This window comes from Pleuronectes platessa, chromosome 19, assembly GCF_947347685.1.
Source record: "Pleuronectes platessa chromosome 19, fPlePla1.1, whole genome shotgun sequence".
NCBI classification, from domain to species: Eukaryota; Metazoa; Chordata; class Actinopteri; order Pleuronectiformes; family Pleuronectidae; genus Pleuronectes; species Pleuronectes platessa.
Window position 1 is genome coordinate 16,466,951 of NC_070644.1, and position 17,946 is coordinate 16,484,896.

Genomic DNA, 17,946 nt, shown 5'->3' on the forward strand with positions numbered 1-17,946 from the left:
CTCCTGCTCTTCACAGATCACTACAGAGAAGCATCGGATGAGTTTTCCTGAGACGGTGGATGAGATACTGGATGTCTCAGAGGATGAAGGTAGGTCATCTGATTTGCCTGCACGGCTTCAATCATTCATTTTCAGCTCAGACTCTGATTTTGGTGGGAGAAGAATGTTTGGGAGGTACATTGGCTTATCAATGAATTCAGTACATGACTGTTTATAACGTCCCTTTCCCATTTGTTTTGTAGGGGTTGCCCAGCTAACGTTAGGTAGGATTGTGTCTGTATCTCTACGTGTTGGGTCCGGTGGCTAGTGAACTTGTGCCGTCATTGTAATCGTACTTTTTCCTCGTTTTTCTCTGTGCGTCACTAATTGTCTTTTTACTCAGTTCCTCTGAGTCGGCTCTCGACTCCGGCACTGTTTGCTTTCCTCTCTGTTTTTGTCTCCGTTATCGTTATTCTCTTGCTCAGAGATTGATTTAATAGAAATGTGTCTTTTTCTCATTAGCATGTCGTCACAACATTTTCCTTTTTACCAGCGTTATCTGTCCATGGTTTCATAATTGACGGAGCTCCAGCATTTCTGCAATTTAAAAGACAAACGGCCTCTTTCCAATTCAGCGTCGCAGTAACTCCTGCGTTTCACAGTCGAATGAATCAATAAGCTGATTACACACACGCTGGGAACCAGCTGGGACTTGCTCCTGTAAACAAAACACAATTCATGTTAATGCCGCCGTCTTTCTGCTTTTAAGAAATTCAGAGTTAAATCAAAATTTGAAAGGATTTTCACATGAAGACTTCATTTTGAATCTGTTTTCTTTGTGTTACTATTTATTTATTTCCCAACTTATACTTACCAATCTGTAAAGGCAGTTTCAAGGTGTTTTTTTAAATATTATTTAAATATCATTCTTCATTTATTAATTGAGGTGTTTTATCCTACATAGAAACAACCAGCTCCACATGTGATTTCATATTTAATGGGCATGCTCACTGCCGTCCATGCAGTGTCCTCAGCTGTGTTAATATTCACTGTCTTTTTTTACCTGACTTCTTCTTTCACTCCTGTGGTTTCCATTCGCTCTAGATGTTGTTCGGTGTGCTTGGACTAACTGTTTATCTGAAATGACTTTGTGGCCATTTGTCTGTGGCGTGGTGAAGGTGGAGGGACGGGAGTTATGCTGGTGTAACAGTTACTGCCTCCACATACAAAGAATTGACTGAAGTGGCAATATTTTTGATCCGAGCTCTGAGAGGTCTGCCGCAGTTCAAAATACTGTCCCTCTCAAATGAGATAAAAATCCACCGAGGGGGAAAAACTAAATCCTTTTGGCAGATTAGTTTAAGATCCTCACATTTTACGACAGAGTGGAAGAACTTGAGAGTTGAGCTCAGCATCATTTGCTGCTCTTGTCCTTTTTCTCTCTTGATTCTTCATGTGTTCATTTTTCCTCGTTCTCCCTTAACTCTTCACGTGTCCCACAGGAGACGAGTTGCTCGGGATGGACGGAGCTCGCTACTTGAAGCTCGATGACTTCAAGGACCAGGACGATGACTTCCTCTCGCCGAAGAAGACTATGAGAGACTTTGAGGGAGGCATCGGAACCACGTGAGTCGACGTGCACAGGATGATATAAAACATGCATGATACCCACAAGTGGAAGAATAACATAATGAAGATGTCATTAATTGAGTTGTTGAACGGCATACATAATTCATCTTTGTCTGCGAGCAGCATGAGATACAAGAGTGTTATTAGAATTTCTATTATAGAGTTGAAGCCATCCATTTCTCTTGTCTTACATTATCTTCTCTTCCTCCGCCACAGGCCGTATTCTCCTGCTATACCCAGAATCCCTTGTGTGTCGCCAGAGACAGTTATGTTGGATCAGGTTGGTTTAACCGTACCATGTACATTACATATATTTTTTATGTGTTATCTTATTGCTTCAGTTCATCATTCTCTATCTTTTCCCTCCCTTCTCTTTCTCTATGTCTGCTCTGTCATTCCCTCCCACTCTCCTCTGTCCTAATCTTCTCCGTCATGGTTATTTTACTGCCTCTCAAACGTTTTCTGCCCCGTCTTTGTTATTTCCTCCCTCTCCGACCTCAGCACACTCCCGTCCCGCTGCCGAAGGAGTACGATGACGACTCTCTGATCCCGAGCAGTCCCGCTACAGAGACCTCAGACAATGTCAGCCCTGTGGCCAGCCCCATCCACACGGGGTGAGCTAATAAAACATCGGGCTAATGTTTAATCCTCCTGTTGGATCTCACTGTGACTTGTGCAGAAGACCTTCAAACGTACAAAGTATATTCCCCCTCACCATCTAAAATACTGGTGTTATTTATTGAGGCTGTATTTCTTATCATAAAGACAAGATTTCAGCGACTCAGAGAGATCAGTGACCCAAAGTAAAATATTTATCCTCCCTCCACCTAATCTCTTTTCCGCAGGATTGTCAAAACCCCCAAAAAATCTGCTACCGGCGAATCCAATTCAGGATATGTGTGTTGTAAGTTAGACAACATATCAATGATGGATGTTGAGGAACATGAACAGTTTTTTCCGTTCCCTGTTTCACTGTTTATGCTGTTGATGCATAAAACATCTGTAATTAAGTCATTAACAAGAAGCTCCATGAGGTTAATCCAGCGTCATGTGAATTTATTTAGTCTGCAGTGCTTAGTCATCACTTATTCAAAGCACAGTGAGTCAGCAGACAGACACACACATACAGACAAACACAGACACACACAGACCCACACACTTGTTTGAAGCTGCCTGTCTAATGGAGGATCAAACATTGTGCGTCTTTCTTTTTTTTAAAGTCTTTTAGTGTCATCCTGGCTGCACCTCATGGCCTCTCTCGACAGCCGGCCCTCCCCTGTCCTACTCAGACAATTCAAATGAAAAGAGAATCAACACATTGCATTAGTGGCGTCTCTATGAATCGCTCTGCATTCAATCATAAAGTCAAAACATCCCTAGTAACAATAGACAAATTACTGATCATTTTGCGCATCATTCAGCTGGAAGAACTTCTCTCAGGAAAACCCTGGATGGTTGTTACATTTTACGTTCCTGTCTTATCGAATTTGTGTTATTTAATGATAAATTAAAACTGTGACCCTGTGACCTTCAGCTTCCTGGTGAGTTTCATGGTGGATGCTCGGGGGGGCTCCATGCGAGGCAGCAGACACCACGGCCTCAGGGTCATCATCCCTCCTCGGACCTGCGCCGCGCCCACACGCATCACGTGTCGTCTGGTCAAACCGCAGAAACTGACCACGCCTCCTCCACTGGTGGAAGGGGAGGGGCTCGCGAGCCGCATCATCTCCCTGGGACCGTCCAGTATGCAGTTCCTAGGGTGGGTTAGCTCTGTAGTTTAATTTGTTGGTTTGTTGGTTGGCTTTAAAGTAAAGGTCGAGAAGTGTAGTTTTCATTTGATAACATAGGATTTTAAAATCAAATTTAAAATCTAACATCTGTGTTCTGTTTAAAACAGGATCCTACAAAACATTTCCATTTTCTTTAAATGTCTTGTACAAATAGTTTTAAAGATGTCAGTTATGTCAATTAATTGTTGTACCTTACTGTAATATTAATGAGCTTTGTCATTGTGCCATCTAGTGGACATTGATACGTGTACACGTCTCATGCAGAGACTACATGATGATGATATCAACAATAACAGAAGAAAACTAAATTCGATATTTAATAATATATGTTATTTTGCTAAAACAAGGCTACAAATCCATCTTCTTATCACTTCACTTAATGATTTATTTATGTTGTTGTTTGCTCCACAGGCCTGTAATCGTGGAGATCCCTCACTTTGCCTCCCTGGGCCACGGGGACCGGGAGCTGGTGGTGCTGCGCAGCGAGAACGGCTCCGTCTGGAAGGAGCATCGCAACCGCTATGGAGACGATGTGCTGGAAACTATTCTGAACGGCATGGATGAAGGTCAGTGGGACGATAATGGATTCCACTCTCTCTGTGAGATCTTGCACGGCTGCAGATAAGTTAGTTTTAGTCTTGGTGCATGACCTTGCAGTTGCAGAACAAGGGTGAGGATGCATTTTTGTAGGTGACACAGAGGTAAACTGTCCCTCGCCTGTATAATTAAGGAGGTGTGTTTTTTCTTTTTCTCTCCTCCTCTTCACTCCTCACCATCTCTAGACCTGGAGAGTCACGACGAGCTGGACAAGAAGAGAATCCGCCGCATCATCTCCACCGACTTCCCTCTCTACTTCGCCGTGGTCTCCCGCATTCAGCAGGAGAGCGACCTGATTGGACCGGAGGGCGGCCGGCTCACCAGTAAGCTGGTGCCCCGCGTCGACGCCATCTTCCCCGAGACGGCCGTCACCAAAAGAGTGAGGCTGGGCCTGCAGGTAAGCAGAGCAGTTCAGGTTACAGAAGGATATAAAAGAAAGGAGGGATGGAATGGAGTGGAGAGGGAGGAGCAGAATTGAAAACACATTCACATCCACATCTTTCCTAATTGCTCGGCTGTTTATACAACGGAGACAATCTGGTGCTTTTTAAGAATTACTGAGGACAGATGTTTGAATTATTGAACAGCTGATTCTCAGGCTGTGACTCAGTGATCTGAGCCAACACGTTTACCAGCAGCTCTTTTGGTTTGTGGTTGAGATTTGACAGATTTAAAATCCTGAAATCGATGGTCTGTTTGACAAATGACCCAGAATATGGATTTGATGTATAATCTGCATTGCTGACTGCCGGCAGATTATTCGTTCTGTTATTATTATCAATCTTGATCCTTTAAGGACGTTTATGAATCCCGTTATGAGTTGTTTTGACCTCTGTGTGTTTTCAGGTTCTTTAAATTAGCAAATGATATTAGATGTCAATACAATACATTTGATATAATCCTCTCCCTGACCCGAGGATCGTCTCAGCCTGTGCTGCCACACTGCAGCGTTTCTAAATTAGCATTTGCAGCAGGAGCCTTTCTGGCTGTCACTCATCCAGACCTCCACAGACACACATATGGAGACTTGGCCCACGCTCCTGCTCACAATCTCTTTTCACACTTCACCTCCACTCGGCTTTGTGCTCCACGACAGAAAGATGATGACGGATCACGGGCTCCACATTTCATTTTGTTTTTGTTTTTTGGGGGGTGTATGCTGCTGTTTACGTTGTCTGTCGAAGCACTGAGTGGCACTGACGTTATTTTTCAGGGAAGTGCATGAGTTTTGCTTTGTGCCTTATGCTGCTCTGTTTATGTTTTCTTTTTATCCAGCCATCCATCACTCCTCAGTTCCCTGATTTAAGTTGTGAGCCACACACTGACCAAGCTGATGCACTGATCTGAGCTGGGTCAAGTGTGAAATATGAATTGGTTGCATGTGTGAGTATGTTTGCGAGTTTGATGTTTTTTCAGTCTACAGCAGACCTCCTGTTCTATTCTCCTGTCGTATCCTCCCCTTGTTTCTGTTTCCTGCCTGTTTTCTATGCTCCTGAGTCACTAACCGTTCCTCAGCCTTTACATCGTGTTCCTGCTTCAGTTGTTTGTATCTTAATTAACAAATGTACACCCCCGCCCTTTTGTTCTGCTCCATATTCGTTTTTTCCCCCGTCATTTTGGCATCTTCTGCCTCAACAACCTTTCCCCCTCGCCACTTCCACCTCAGGCGCAGCCAATCCCTGACGAGCTGCTGACGCGGCAGCTTGGCAACCAGGCGACCTTCAGCCCGGTGGTGACCATCGAGCCACGCCGACGCAAATTCCACCGTCCAATCGGGCTGCGCATCCCACTGCCACCGTCCTGGAGGGAGAGTTCTCGGGACGCAGGGGAGGGGGATACCACCAGCTTGCGTCTCCTCTGCAGTGTCATTGGTACAATCCACTTTAAAGATGATCAGAGACACGAGTCGTTTGCCTAATATCTCTGCATTAATGGGATCCTGACACCTTGTTCACTGGGGCATGAATGACAGTGTGTTCCTTGTGCCTCAGGTGGAACTGCACCAGCTCAGTGGGAGGACATCACTGGGACCACAAAGCTGATGTACGCTCATAACTGTGCCAACTTTACCACCAACGTGTCTGCAAGGTGAGCGCCTCAACAGGAGCCGGGGGGCGGATTTACGACCAGTCAGTGTCTCTCTCCTGCTCCTCAGCCCACATCAGCATAATAATCCATCTTCTATCTGCTTTTTTCCTCTCCTGCCACTCTCCTCCAGGTTCTGGCTGGCAGACTGTCCTCGCACCGCGGAGGCCGTGACCTTTGCCAACCTGCTGTACCGGGAGTTAATGTCCGTGCCGTACATGGCCAAGTTTGTCATTTTCGCCAAGATGAACGAAGCGCGGGAGGGTCGTCTGCGCTGTTACTGCATGACGGACGACAAGATGGACAAGACGCTGGAGCTGCACGAAAACTTCACCGAAGTGGCTCGCAGCCGAGATATCGAGGTCAGTACAGGAGAGAGAGGGGAAGCTGTTATGGAGATAAATGTGGGTTTTGAGCAGTTAGCGCTTGCTTCTATTGAATGATTAATATCATCTATAAGTTTAGTTGCGGCTGCTTCAAAACTGCCTCATCTTGTCACCCTTAACGTTCTCTCTCTCGCCCTCCACAGCTGATGGAGGGCATGCCGCTGCACCTCGAGTGTTCTGGGAACCTGGTGCCCATCAGGAAGGCCACGCAGCAGCCCCGCAGCTTCAGCTTCCAGGCCTTCAGGGACAACCGGCTGCCCGTCTCTGTCAAGGTCTGTCTCTGTCTCACTGCTCACACGCCCGCCTTTTCTCTGTCGCTCACTACTCATACAGTGTTGTGGTTCGTCGTGTTGTCGGGTTCAGTGTGTCCTGTTAGTCGGTTTCCCCCCCACCCCACCTGCTGATCACTGAGACAACCTGTTCATACGGTGGTTTTTGTCCACGTGTCCATGTCCTTTTCACTGTGATTTAAACTTTTCAGCTTGTCTCACCATTAGCATGTAAAAGTTGAGATTCCGAGGCACAGCGCTGTGTTCCCTCTCCACCACAGGAATCTCACACCACACCTGAGACAAACGTGTGACACTGTATAAAGTTTAAGATCTTGAATGGAATAAAAGAATATATGTTATTGATAATTCAATATATTGTGATATGTTGCATAACATGATGTATTTTTTCTTTATCCCTGTGGTTTGTCAAATCATTGTTTTTCCGAGTTACACAACAAGATAATAATTGTGCCTTATTTTTTAATGCAATGTGTTTTTTTAAGTGTTTCCCTTTCGATATGGATGAATCACTTTAAAAATCGGTCCTTCTCGCTTGTCATAACTTACAGTCATTTATTGGTTTTCTTACCCTTCTTTGTTATTTAAATCCCTTCTCTTGCACTGTTTGGCCGGAGATACACGTGCTTCTAACCACGCATACGTGCACACATCATGACTTCCATGTGTATCATTTGACTGTTTGGTGCATCGGTTGTGCAGGTCCTCAGAAATGACCACATGTCCGCAAGATGCGACACGCACATGAACACTAGGGGCAGTGTAGAAGCAGACACACAGATAACACTGTTGATTTAAAGGCCTCACAAAATCCACAACACCGCAGCGATTGCTCTTTTTCAGATATGATCTCAGAAGTAACAGAACTTACTTCCTCCAGGGTCGTCGTGATATTTTGTCTGCAGAATACAAATCCAGAATTTCCATAGAGTCTGAGTTCAGTGTTTCTCCAGGAACATGCACAGTACACGCCTAGAACACAGCAGATATATCTTCAGCTTATCAGTGCGTGTGTATGTACGTGCCTCTTCATGTGTGTCTATATTTCTGTTTCACTAGTTTGCTCATTTGTTTTGTTTGGTACCTCATCGGTTTGTCCCCGTCTTTCTGTCCGTGTCATTTTGTCGGTGAGACACATTTCCTCATCCGATCAATACTTTGATGATTATCTTTTAATTATGGTGCGACAAACAACTTGCCTATCTACCTGTCGACTCACTCGGGTAATCGTTTGCATGTCCTGTGACGCCCTCACTTTCTTTGCCTGCCTTCCTATCTTTGCGGCCTTGCCTGTCTGTACGTGTCTGTCTCACTGTCTCTCTTTCTCTCTCTCACGGTCACTCTGTATCTGTCTGGTCTGACAGACGTCCAGGTAAATGTGCAGGTAAATCTCTCCCTCTCGCCTGCCTGTGGACTGCTTCCATCCCTTTTTCCCCCCTGCTTCTCGTCCCATGTTACTCCGCCACATGCCCCCGACACTGTGGAGGGATCTAATACCTTTTTTTGATCTGTCTTCTTTTGTCCCTCCTCTTTCTCTCTCTTGCTCTGTTTCTTTCTCTTCCTTTCTCACGTGTCCTGTCTCTTAATCTGTCTTGTCTTTCCCTTCCTCTTGGCTCCATCTCTTTTTGCTTACTTCCATCTGTTCTCATCTCTCTTCTACTCCTCTATCTGCTTTCTCTCCTTTCCCCACTATTTTCTCTCTCGATATTCTCCATGACTTCTATCCGTCTTTCGGCTTCCTCTCTATTTCTCTCTCTTCCTCTCTCCATCTGTCTTTTCCTGCTCTCAGGTCAGAGACAGCAACAAGGAGGCTGCTGGCTTTTTATCCTTTCTGCGGAAGTGCACCAAGTACGAGGACACGCAGCACGTTCTGTGTAACCTTAACATTACCATGCCACCTTGTGTCAAGGTAAGAACTCGGAATCTTTATGAAGTTTTTTGAAAGTTGTTTAAAAGACTTCTACTCAGTATTTATGGAGAATTTTCAGTATTTTAAACAGGGGATATTTTTCATGGGTTAAACATGTAAACACTGGTAGATATTATACTCATATTCATGTATTTTGGCATTATTCATCGAAGGGGTACAAAGTTATTTCCTTAAAGACATGCCAAACTGAAGATAACAATGTATGCATAATGTGATTTTGTTGTTATTATCTAATTTCAGGTTGTTGGGAGTGAGGAGCGCAGGAGGACCTTAACCCCCCTCGCCCTGAGGGAGCGCTACAGTGCTCTGAACGAGCCGGGCCTGGGTGAGTGTCTCGCTGCCGGACCCTCAGCCCTCTCCTGACACACACAGCGGAGACGGGCACTGAATGTTGCACTGCCCTTTTCTCTTACCCACAACCCTCTGCTCCCTACTCTTCCTGCCCCCCCTATATGTCTCGCGTGCACGCATGGCACAGTCTGAGCCTTGGATGCAATGCACTGCTCTACAGTATGACCCAGAGTTCTTTGCGCTGCGGTCAGAGCAAATCGTATATATATTGAATGTGCGACCAAAAGTTGAGCAGCAATCCCCCCCCCCCCATCATGACCCAAAATGGCTCCAGGGCACTTGGCAAATTGGCCTCTTATTCTCCCTCAGTGTCCTGGTAGCTATGAGAACAGATGAATGACCCCCCTTCCCCGTGGTTGGTTTTGCATGGCGCTGGTTTCTCCACTGCGATTTCCACTGGCATGGCAGCAGACACCATTAGCATCAGCACCTGTAGCTTAGCAGCGGAAATGGACAGGACCTCGCAGTGGAGCTAGACAGAGGAGCCCTGACACTGGCCTGGGGTAAATGAGCCAAGATGGCCGTTGTGGTTGGTTTGAACTGGTGCCGACAGTGGGTGGGATTGAAGGGGGGGGGGGAGGAAAGGCCTTTTCTGTCTATCAAATACACAGCGCTGCTACATTGCACCTCAGTCCCTCTGTGACGGTTTCTGAATGCTACTCTGACTGGTGAGACTAGCACCTGAATGAAATGGCCCCTCTTTCCCACACGGCCCCGAGGATCATGTGGACAAAAAAAACATTGTTGTGCGTGCTGCTCATTTCCTTCAACAGATCAGTGCTCTTTGTCGAGGTAAGTTTTGCTATTAACAAATGGAATAGCAGGTATTTTAGGAAAGAGAACCAAAACAAAATGAGGAATTTGAGAATCTGAGTGGTGGAGGTTGATATGATTTATCAATTAAGTCTAAATCACTCATGACAATCTTCACACATCCTTTTAAGATCAAACTATAGTCACTTAGATATATCAGCTGGACTGAGAGTGAGCCAGAGTCTCCTCAGTTTCATTTTTCCTGGGACACAGATTCTTATATGTGTCTGTTTTTCTTTCTCCTCAGCCACAGTGAATGCCATGGAGAGGACGGAGTTCAAAATCAACATCATATCTGAGCAGCTCGGTTTGAGTTGGGCAGGTCAGTCACTTATTACATCTGTTTCTTCTCTTTGCTCGGCCCATGGTGATTCTGGTTGTAGCTTTCATTCCAAAACTTTAAAAGTAATTCAGCAAGTGAGGACTGGCTGTGTTCAAATTTTATTAATATTTGTGTATTTCGTGATCAAATCTCAGCAAATTCAACACTGCACTTCCCTGAGCCCAGAACAATACTGGTGCCGAGTGTGAAACCAATAAGATGAACAGTTCTTGGAATGCGTCTCACACACAGAGAGTTATTAGATCGAGGTTTCTATTAATCCACTCGTCTGTTCTCTTGGCAGAGTTGGCACGAGAGCTTCAGTTCGGCACGGACGACATCAACCGGATCCGTGTGGAGAATCCCAACTCACTGCTGGACCAGAGCTCTGCCTTGCTCAACCTGTGGGCGGGCAGGGAAGGCAAAAGGGCCAAGAGTGAGTCCAACACAACCGTACCTCTCTGAGAAATTACTTTTCAGCTGCATGAATAATGTAGAATTAATTTCCCAGTGCACATAAGCAGCTGCAAGGCACAGATATTATCTCAGTTGCAACACAGAAGTGAATCTGTTTTTTGACTGTTCAATAATCCCCCATCTTTCCTGAGTTTCTTTGTATGTTTGTCGTTGTCTCTTCTTCTGTTGCTTTACCTGCTTCCTCATCTCCTACCATCAATGTGTTCCCCTCTCAGTGGAGAGCCTGTACACCGCCCTGAAGAACATCGACCGGGTGGACATCGTGACGTCCCTGGAGGGACAGGTCCAGCCGCCAGCACCGTGCTTTCTGGACGAGGGCGCCTGTCGACTCAGCGACCGGGACTCCACTCTGCTGTCACCCAGCGTGAGCAATGGTAAGACACACAAACGTATCGTGCTCATAAGACTCACAAAGCTCAAATCAATATACTCAGCAGTGAATATTCAGCCAACTGTATTTAAAAAAAATGTGCGATGCTCTTTAAGAAGCGATTTAATGTATTTCAATCACTAAGTCTAGATCATGACTTTTTTCTATACTGTGTGAGGAATCTACTTGTTTTAAAGTAAAGTGAAGTCTTCCAAAGTTTGTTAAAGGAGACATATGATGCTCATTTCAGTGTTTCTTTCCTTTAGAGGAGCTGCAGCAATGGACACTATGAGGAAAGTGTCACATGTTAGCATGTGAACCTTATTAACCCACATTTAAACTGTGAACCTGAATAGAGCATAATGTGTCTCCTTTAAGACTTTTTGAATGAGAAGACATGAAATATATATGGATTTAATATTCAGCATATTCCCCGTGAGAGCTCATTGTCTTTTTATAATCTGTAATGATCAGAAATTAAGAGTTTTATAGGAATGATTTGGTGCTTGGTGACATTATAAGAGATTTTCTTTCATATAAAACCACCATAATTCTGTCTGTGTCAATTATTCCTCACATCTATTATTGAGTTAGCATGTAAATAGATACAACTCACAGGTGTAATGACATTTGACAGTTAGTTTAAAGATTTGAGAGCCTGTTTGCCTGGAGTCTGGGTAACAGCCAATTTCATTATTGTCTCTGTTGCTCCACAAGAGATCACGGACACGAGGCCGCCGCGCCTAGTGCACAAGCCTCGAGTTATTAGACCCCCGTTTTTCAGAAGGGGTAAGTTGAAGGGAGCTCGGGCTGCATGGTGGTTTGCTGCTCATGTCAAAATGACGCTGATGATGATGAAACTCGGGCCGTGTTTTTTAAGGTCTGACGAATGGTGTCATTCTCCCACCATGAACCCGGCCTTTTGCAGCATGCACTAAGGGCACAAGTCATTTGTCTTTCACACCTCATATTGGAGCCCTGAACATGACGGTTCTTATTCTTCTTGCTTAATATGAGAAATGAGGAAAACTCCCGTTCACTCTCACTGACAGGATTAAAAGACATTTAAGGCCAAACACTTGATTTCCTCTTTTTTAACTGAAGGATGTTTGTTTAGATTATATGTGCGTGTTTGTCTGACTCTGTGCGATATCTGTTTGTGTGTGTGTGTGTGTGTGTGTGTGTGTGTGTGTGTGTGTGTGTGTCTGTGTGTGTGTGCCTGGGATGGATACACTAGTCAAAAGTAACACTGGTACACAGATGATAGTGTTCTCTGGGCCTTCATACCTTGTTTCTACTCCTCCCTCGTTCTTTCTGTCTCTCTCTCTTTCTTTCTTTCCCTGAGAAAAAGAGAGAATTTCTCCCACACTGACGGCAGACGTTGTTACACAAGTGCAATGCACTCGCGACCTTGAAATTGTGTCTTTTCCTCAGGACCGTCTCCCTCTCTGTTCTCCTCTCAGTCTCTCTCTCTCTCTCTGAACCTATGACATGTCATATCTGCTGCCCAGCCGCCCTGCTCCTCCTCCTCCTCTTCCTCCTCCTCCTCCTCTTCTTCTTCCTCACAGCTCTTCCTCTCCGACCTCTGACCTCATCTGACCTCATGTTGACCTCTGGGCCTCCTCCTCTCTTGTCATCTTATTTCCCCGCGCTCCTCCCTCGTTCAGTCAGAGCGTGGACCTTCTCCTCCTCTCTCAGTCCAGCTCTGTGTGTGTACTACAGTTTGTGCACGTGCATGCCGCATGCTTTGCTGTTACAGTGTCTGTTTGTGTGTGTGTGTGTGTTTCAGACCTAGGCTGCAGTAAAATAATATTATCTCATGGCAAGCCAAGGCGATCATTCTATTTAGCTCAGTTTGCAAGACATTTATGTGTATGAATATTGAGTTTAGTTTTTACACAAATATTTAAATGTGTGCGTGTTCAGTTTCTGGAGCAAAATAGAGTTTGCTGTTTTTGATTATGACATCTTTATGTGCATGGCATGCGTTCAATGTATGACGTTTATTTCACGGTGTAAAATGTTTTCTCTGTTCAATGGGTGTATTTCAGTCTTGTTTTTAAATGCTTATATTAACAAACCAATGTTTCCTTTTCTTGTACAATAAATAGTGTGTGTTTTTTTATTTCATGCTAAACGCTGTAACACATAATCAGCTGCGTAGCTCATAACGTTCAACGTCCAATGTTGCTCTGACATTGTGTCCTTCCTTCATGGGCAAAATATGAAAATATAATATAATAAAATAATAGAAAAAATCTATACTCTACCATGACCCTAAAATATCTTGTGTGACGATATTTAATGATTTTAATTAAATGTTTTTGCCCACGTCTGACGACAAACTCGTTGTTGACATTGACTGAACGTTATTTGCCAGCAGGGTTAACGCTGTGAGGTGTGTTTGTGTTTGTGTGTGTGTGTGAGTGTGATTATTTCTTTACATTTAGGCGTCACCTGTGAGATAAAAGTGTGTGTCCTCATCTTTTATTGTAATATGAATGCAGTATTCTGTGTGTATATGTGTGTGTGAGTACAGTGGCAAAGTGGGTAGCGTGCTGTGCTGTGCAGTGTGTTGTGTTTTTCCTTGACAATCTGTGGAGTGTATTGGTGCTTCACTACATCCTGTGCCTTTGACACCTATGTGTGTGTACATGTGTTTGTGTGTTTGTGTTTAAATAGCAGGAGTGAAGGGAAAGGCTAACCCAGCTTCATCTGACTCATTCTAACTCTCATCCTAATTCTGACTCATTCCTCCCTCATCACCTCATTCTGGCGCCCCCTCCCATCATCCATGGCCTCTCACCATCCCAGAAACACACACATGCACACACACACACACACACACACACACACACACACACACACACACACACAGACACACACACACACACACACAAACACACACCTATTACCTGCCCTAGGGTCCATAAACTCTGAGAGACAGATACTGACACAGTAAAGAAGTGATTCACCCATTATTGTTATTTTTAACTGTCCAAAGATGTCATAGAGCCCATGAGAACAAGTTTCAGTTTTTAGCTTGAGATGTTGTTAGAATGTCTTTGGTTGCTCAATGTGTAAAAACATTTCTTATCTGTTACCTTGATTCTCGCTGCTTAACTGAAACATGTGTTGGGTGAAATACTCCTTTACTGTTCAACATCACTGAACACTATTCATCCAAAATAACTGATGCAAAGATATTGAATCAACATCTTAATTCATTCATTAACATTATTTCTCTTCAAACAAGGTTTTAATATTAAACTCGAATAATAGATTATTAACCAAACTGCCACTCCATCCAATTATTACCTTTTAAATCTGTAATACATTTTTATATTGAAAATGTATCAAAAGATTAAACATAAATTACATTTCAACTAAGTAAAAACATTTGTTCTCATTGAAGTGCAGGTAGAACAAATTTAAATATCAATGCAGCATTTGATATAAATGTGAATCACATTAATACATCACATGATTAATCTGCCAAGAACCTAATCTTACAAATAATATTAGAAAAAGCACAAACATATGATGTGTGTTTGTGTGTCCTTGTGTCCTCTGATAGTGTTTAACATTCAATAACTTCTTAGTAAAACCTTAGTTAAACAAAAACTAATGTTAAGTACTTTAGTGTTTAAACATTGATAGATAAAATAAAATTATCATTTATTCTAGGAAATTCTATCATCCTATAAATTCCTCCCTAATAGACAAGTAATACATACTTCAACTTTATAATAGATTAGATCAGTTTAGTGTGAATATTGGAGACTAACTTCCACTAATAGATTTAAATCAATTACAAAACTAAATAGAACATTTAGTCTAAAGTGTCTGCGTCTGTATGTGTATGTGTGTGTCAGTAGAGAACAGTGTGTGTGTGTAGAGAACAGTGTGTGTGTGTAGAGAACAGTGTGTGTGCACAGTGACCTTGGGATGCAGAAGCAATAAAAGCATGAATCTGATGCGCAGCTGCAGGAGAATGTGAGAGCAACAGTAACTTGCATTTTCCTCCACAGAATCTGCAACATGCTGCTGACTCCCACCCAGAGACGTCTAACAGGGGTTAGAACGATGATAGAGACATTTTCATTTAAATAAAAAAAAGTGTTGGTATGTACAAATACACAGTATACCCTTTAAAATGTAGTAGGTGTAGTAGTAATTGTGAAACAGCTGAAACAAATGTGTCTCTGACAGCCTTTTAAAAATCAAATTGACATATTTTTTACTGAGATGTCGAAGGTCACACTTCTACATTAAATCTATATCGTTCTAACCCCACAATAGATACACAACTCTCACCTGTTCTTTTTTCCTCTTATCAAGTAACACAATGTTTGCTCTCTACACTCACTTCCTTACATGGAGGCAAACTAGAGCATCGCTCACCTGACTCACAGTGGATGACAAACCAAAGCCCCTTTATCCCCAACCTCACTCTAACTGCTGTGTCCCAATGTCCACGACCTGAGCCAGCTTTTGCTTAAAACCCAAATCAGAAGGAGAACAGCCCAAAGAGTTTGTTTTTTAATATCAATTAGACAAAGGAAAAGTAGGAAGATGAAGTTCTGTTGAACTTAACACTCTTAAACTGGGAATATATTGACTTTTATTTAATCAGTGTCTTGGACTCAGATTCCTTAAGGATCAGTGTGACTTTCTTAAGGCCGGCGCATTCTTCTGCGTTTTCACGGGTCTGCAAGCGTAAGAGCCCTTCAAGGCCCCTTACGTGCTTATGTATCTCTTCTTACGTGCTTATGTGCGTCGCCCAATTTTTCTAACTATACGACAAAGCGACGCGAGCCTCACGCAGCCCGCAAGGCTTGTGATTGGTCGGCTTACTACATCCCGTCCGGAGTCTAGTTTCCGGTTTCATGCCCCCATAATACCGGCTGAAATCACGGAAGATTTAGAAGAACGAATATGGACCAAATAGAAGAGCACTTGGCAGAAGAGATCCGAAAGTATGATCACTTGTATAAACCGTCACTGACTGGCGGATTTGTATGTAAATAAACAATCGACAAAGAAGAAAGAAGGCGTAAAAACATTACTCCGCCTAGTGTTCTGGCGGGGAATTGCTTTGTAAGAGGCGCAACGCTTGGGGAAGGTTGGGGAAGCATGAATGACAAAGAGTCCTGCGACACAGCTGCGTGAAAAGCCGCCGAAGCAGTTGCAGAAGGATGCGCCGGCCCACACTGAATGTAATGGGTTGAAGAATATATGATTCCCAAATTAGTATCCAAACTTGAAGACGCTTGATAAAAACTAGAGCCCGACCGGTGTTGGTCTTTGAAGGCAGTTGCCAAAAGTGAAAGATTTCTGATACCAATATATCGGATGATATAAATATTTAGTCACTCCTGAGATCTCGTTATCAGACCCTAATGACAAAGAAATGTAATAAGGCTTCATATTTAAAAACTTAGCAGCGAACTTTGCTATAAAAAAATCTATAGATATAATGAAGAAAGAGTAAGAAATACAACCAAATGTACAATATATTTATGTGTAATTAAAAGATAGATGTACATCTTTTCCAAAAAAAAATAATTCTGTAAAATCAAAGTTTTCATAAACATAAAACATACAAGCTGATACTGATGTATCTGTGAAAGGCTCATTTCAGGTTTTAAGCTAAATGGATCTGGCTCTAATAAAAACGAGCCTCCATCACTTCCTGGTGCAGTATATTGGGACAGGGCTGACACTGTTTCCCTGACTCTCACTCACTTGTATAAGTTGGAGAAACAGTCGACCCTCCACCCCCCCGGCATCTCCCTGGCTGTGCCTGCGTGGTGTTAGTCTTTCTTTTGTCTCGCCCTGTCTTCCCTCCAGGTTACATGCTGGTGCAGGAGGAGCTTCTGTCCCCGGCCTCCATGATGTACAACCTGCCCTCCCCACTGGGAGTGGAGCCCTTCTGGCAGGAAGTATCCAGCCTTGAGTGTGCCCCCATAGCCACCACAGAGGAAGACACATTAATGGAGATATCCGATGTTCAGGTGTGGCCAGCAGGGATCAGCCCCTCTCTGGTTACGGTGGAGGACTCATCGCTAGACGGCAGTAGTCGGGCTGACGACTCGGAGGGCGCCACGCTGTCCCTCCCCTATAGCTTGGGTCGCCCGAGCAGTCGAGCCAGCGGGGCCAGCGGCTCCATCATGGAGCTGGAGGAGGAGGAGGAGGAGGAGGAGGAGGATGATGAGGAAGGGGAGGTTGAGGAGGAGGAGGCGCCACAGGAGCCGGCGAGTGCACTGGCAGAAAGGGACAGGGTCAGGGCCAGTGGCGCCGTACCCAAGGTCAACCTAAACGGCCAACTGGCAGGTCAGAGGTCGGATGGGAGGAGAGGGGAGGTCCTGGCTGCAGGAGGAGGAGCAAAGGGAGGAGGTGAAAGGCTGGGTTCAGTGGAAGGGATTTCTGTTGTTACAGGCCAGCAGGTGTACGCCCAGCGGGTTGAGGTGTCGGGACTGAGTCGGGCCAACGAGCACAACGGAGACAACCGGTATGTCGGCTTTAACTGAAGTCTCACAGAAGTCACTGTCTGTAGCTGTAAACATTTTTACTCCACATTTTCCTTTATGTTCTTTATTTGCCCTTTTCTCTCCAGGATGGTCGGAGGCGGAGCCTTTCAACCCTACTTACCAGACAAGGACTCGCTGCAGGGCTGGGTCGGCTCAGTGACGTCGGCAAGGGACGTCAGCGTGCGCGTGGCCCAGGAGGCTCTGCTGACTCCGGTGTGTGACACGGGTTACTATCATGTGCTGCGTGGGCGCCCCCTGCAGGGCACGCAGCCCTATGACAAGGGGCTGGGCTTCTCTCACCAGGAGGCGGGTCTACATACTTTGGGACAGAAGGAGAGGCGGGTCCAGGTCAGGTGGTTTCGCCAACCAGCCGCCGCTTCCTGTGCCCGGAGAG

The 17,946-nt window shown here is 44.5% G+C and overlaps 1 protein-coding gene across 1 annotated transcript in view; it reads left to right on the plus strand.

Annotated features, from left to right (window-relative positions):
* The window catches only part of ank1b (ankyrin 1, erythrocytic b), a 54,135-nt gene that overhangs the window by 35,109 nt on the left and 1,080 nt on the right, over nucleotides 1–17,946 (plus strand). The window contains exons 22-41 of the mRNA XM_053411384.1: nucleotides 17–89; nucleotides 243–263; nucleotides 1,482–1,605; nucleotides 1,825–1,888; nucleotides 2,110–2,222; nucleotides 3,143–3,367; nucleotides 3,810–3,964; nucleotides 4,181–4,392; nucleotides 5,662–5,866; nucleotides 5,987–6,083; nucleotides 6,214–6,442; nucleotides 6,610–6,738; nucleotides 8,546–8,665; nucleotides 8,927–9,011; nucleotides 10,098–10,172; nucleotides 10,477–10,608; nucleotides 10,865–11,023; nucleotides 11,737–11,808; nucleotides 16,873–17,533; nucleotides 17,639–17,900. Coding sequence (XP_053267359.1) covers nucleotides 17–89; nucleotides 243–263; nucleotides 1,482–1,605; nucleotides 1,825–1,888; nucleotides 2,110–2,222; nucleotides 3,143–3,367; nucleotides 3,810–3,964; nucleotides 4,181–4,392; nucleotides 5,662–5,866; nucleotides 5,987–6,083; nucleotides 6,214–6,442; nucleotides 6,610–6,738; nucleotides 8,546–8,665; nucleotides 8,927–9,011; nucleotides 10,098–10,172; nucleotides 10,477–10,608; nucleotides 10,865–11,023; nucleotides 11,737–11,808; nucleotides 16,873–17,533; nucleotides 17,639–17,900 — 3,213 coding nt within the window. The remainder of the gene's footprint in view (nucleotides 1–16; nucleotides 90–242; nucleotides 264–1,481; nucleotides 1,606–1,824; nucleotides 1,889–2,109; nucleotides 2,223–3,142; nucleotides 3,368–3,809; nucleotides 3,965–4,180; nucleotides 4,393–5,661; nucleotides 5,867–5,986; nucleotides 6,084–6,213; nucleotides 6,443–6,609; nucleotides 6,739–8,545; nucleotides 8,666–8,926; nucleotides 9,012–10,097; nucleotides 10,173–10,476; nucleotides 10,609–10,864; nucleotides 11,024–11,736; nucleotides 11,809–16,872; nucleotides 17,534–17,638; nucleotides 17,901–17,946) is intronic.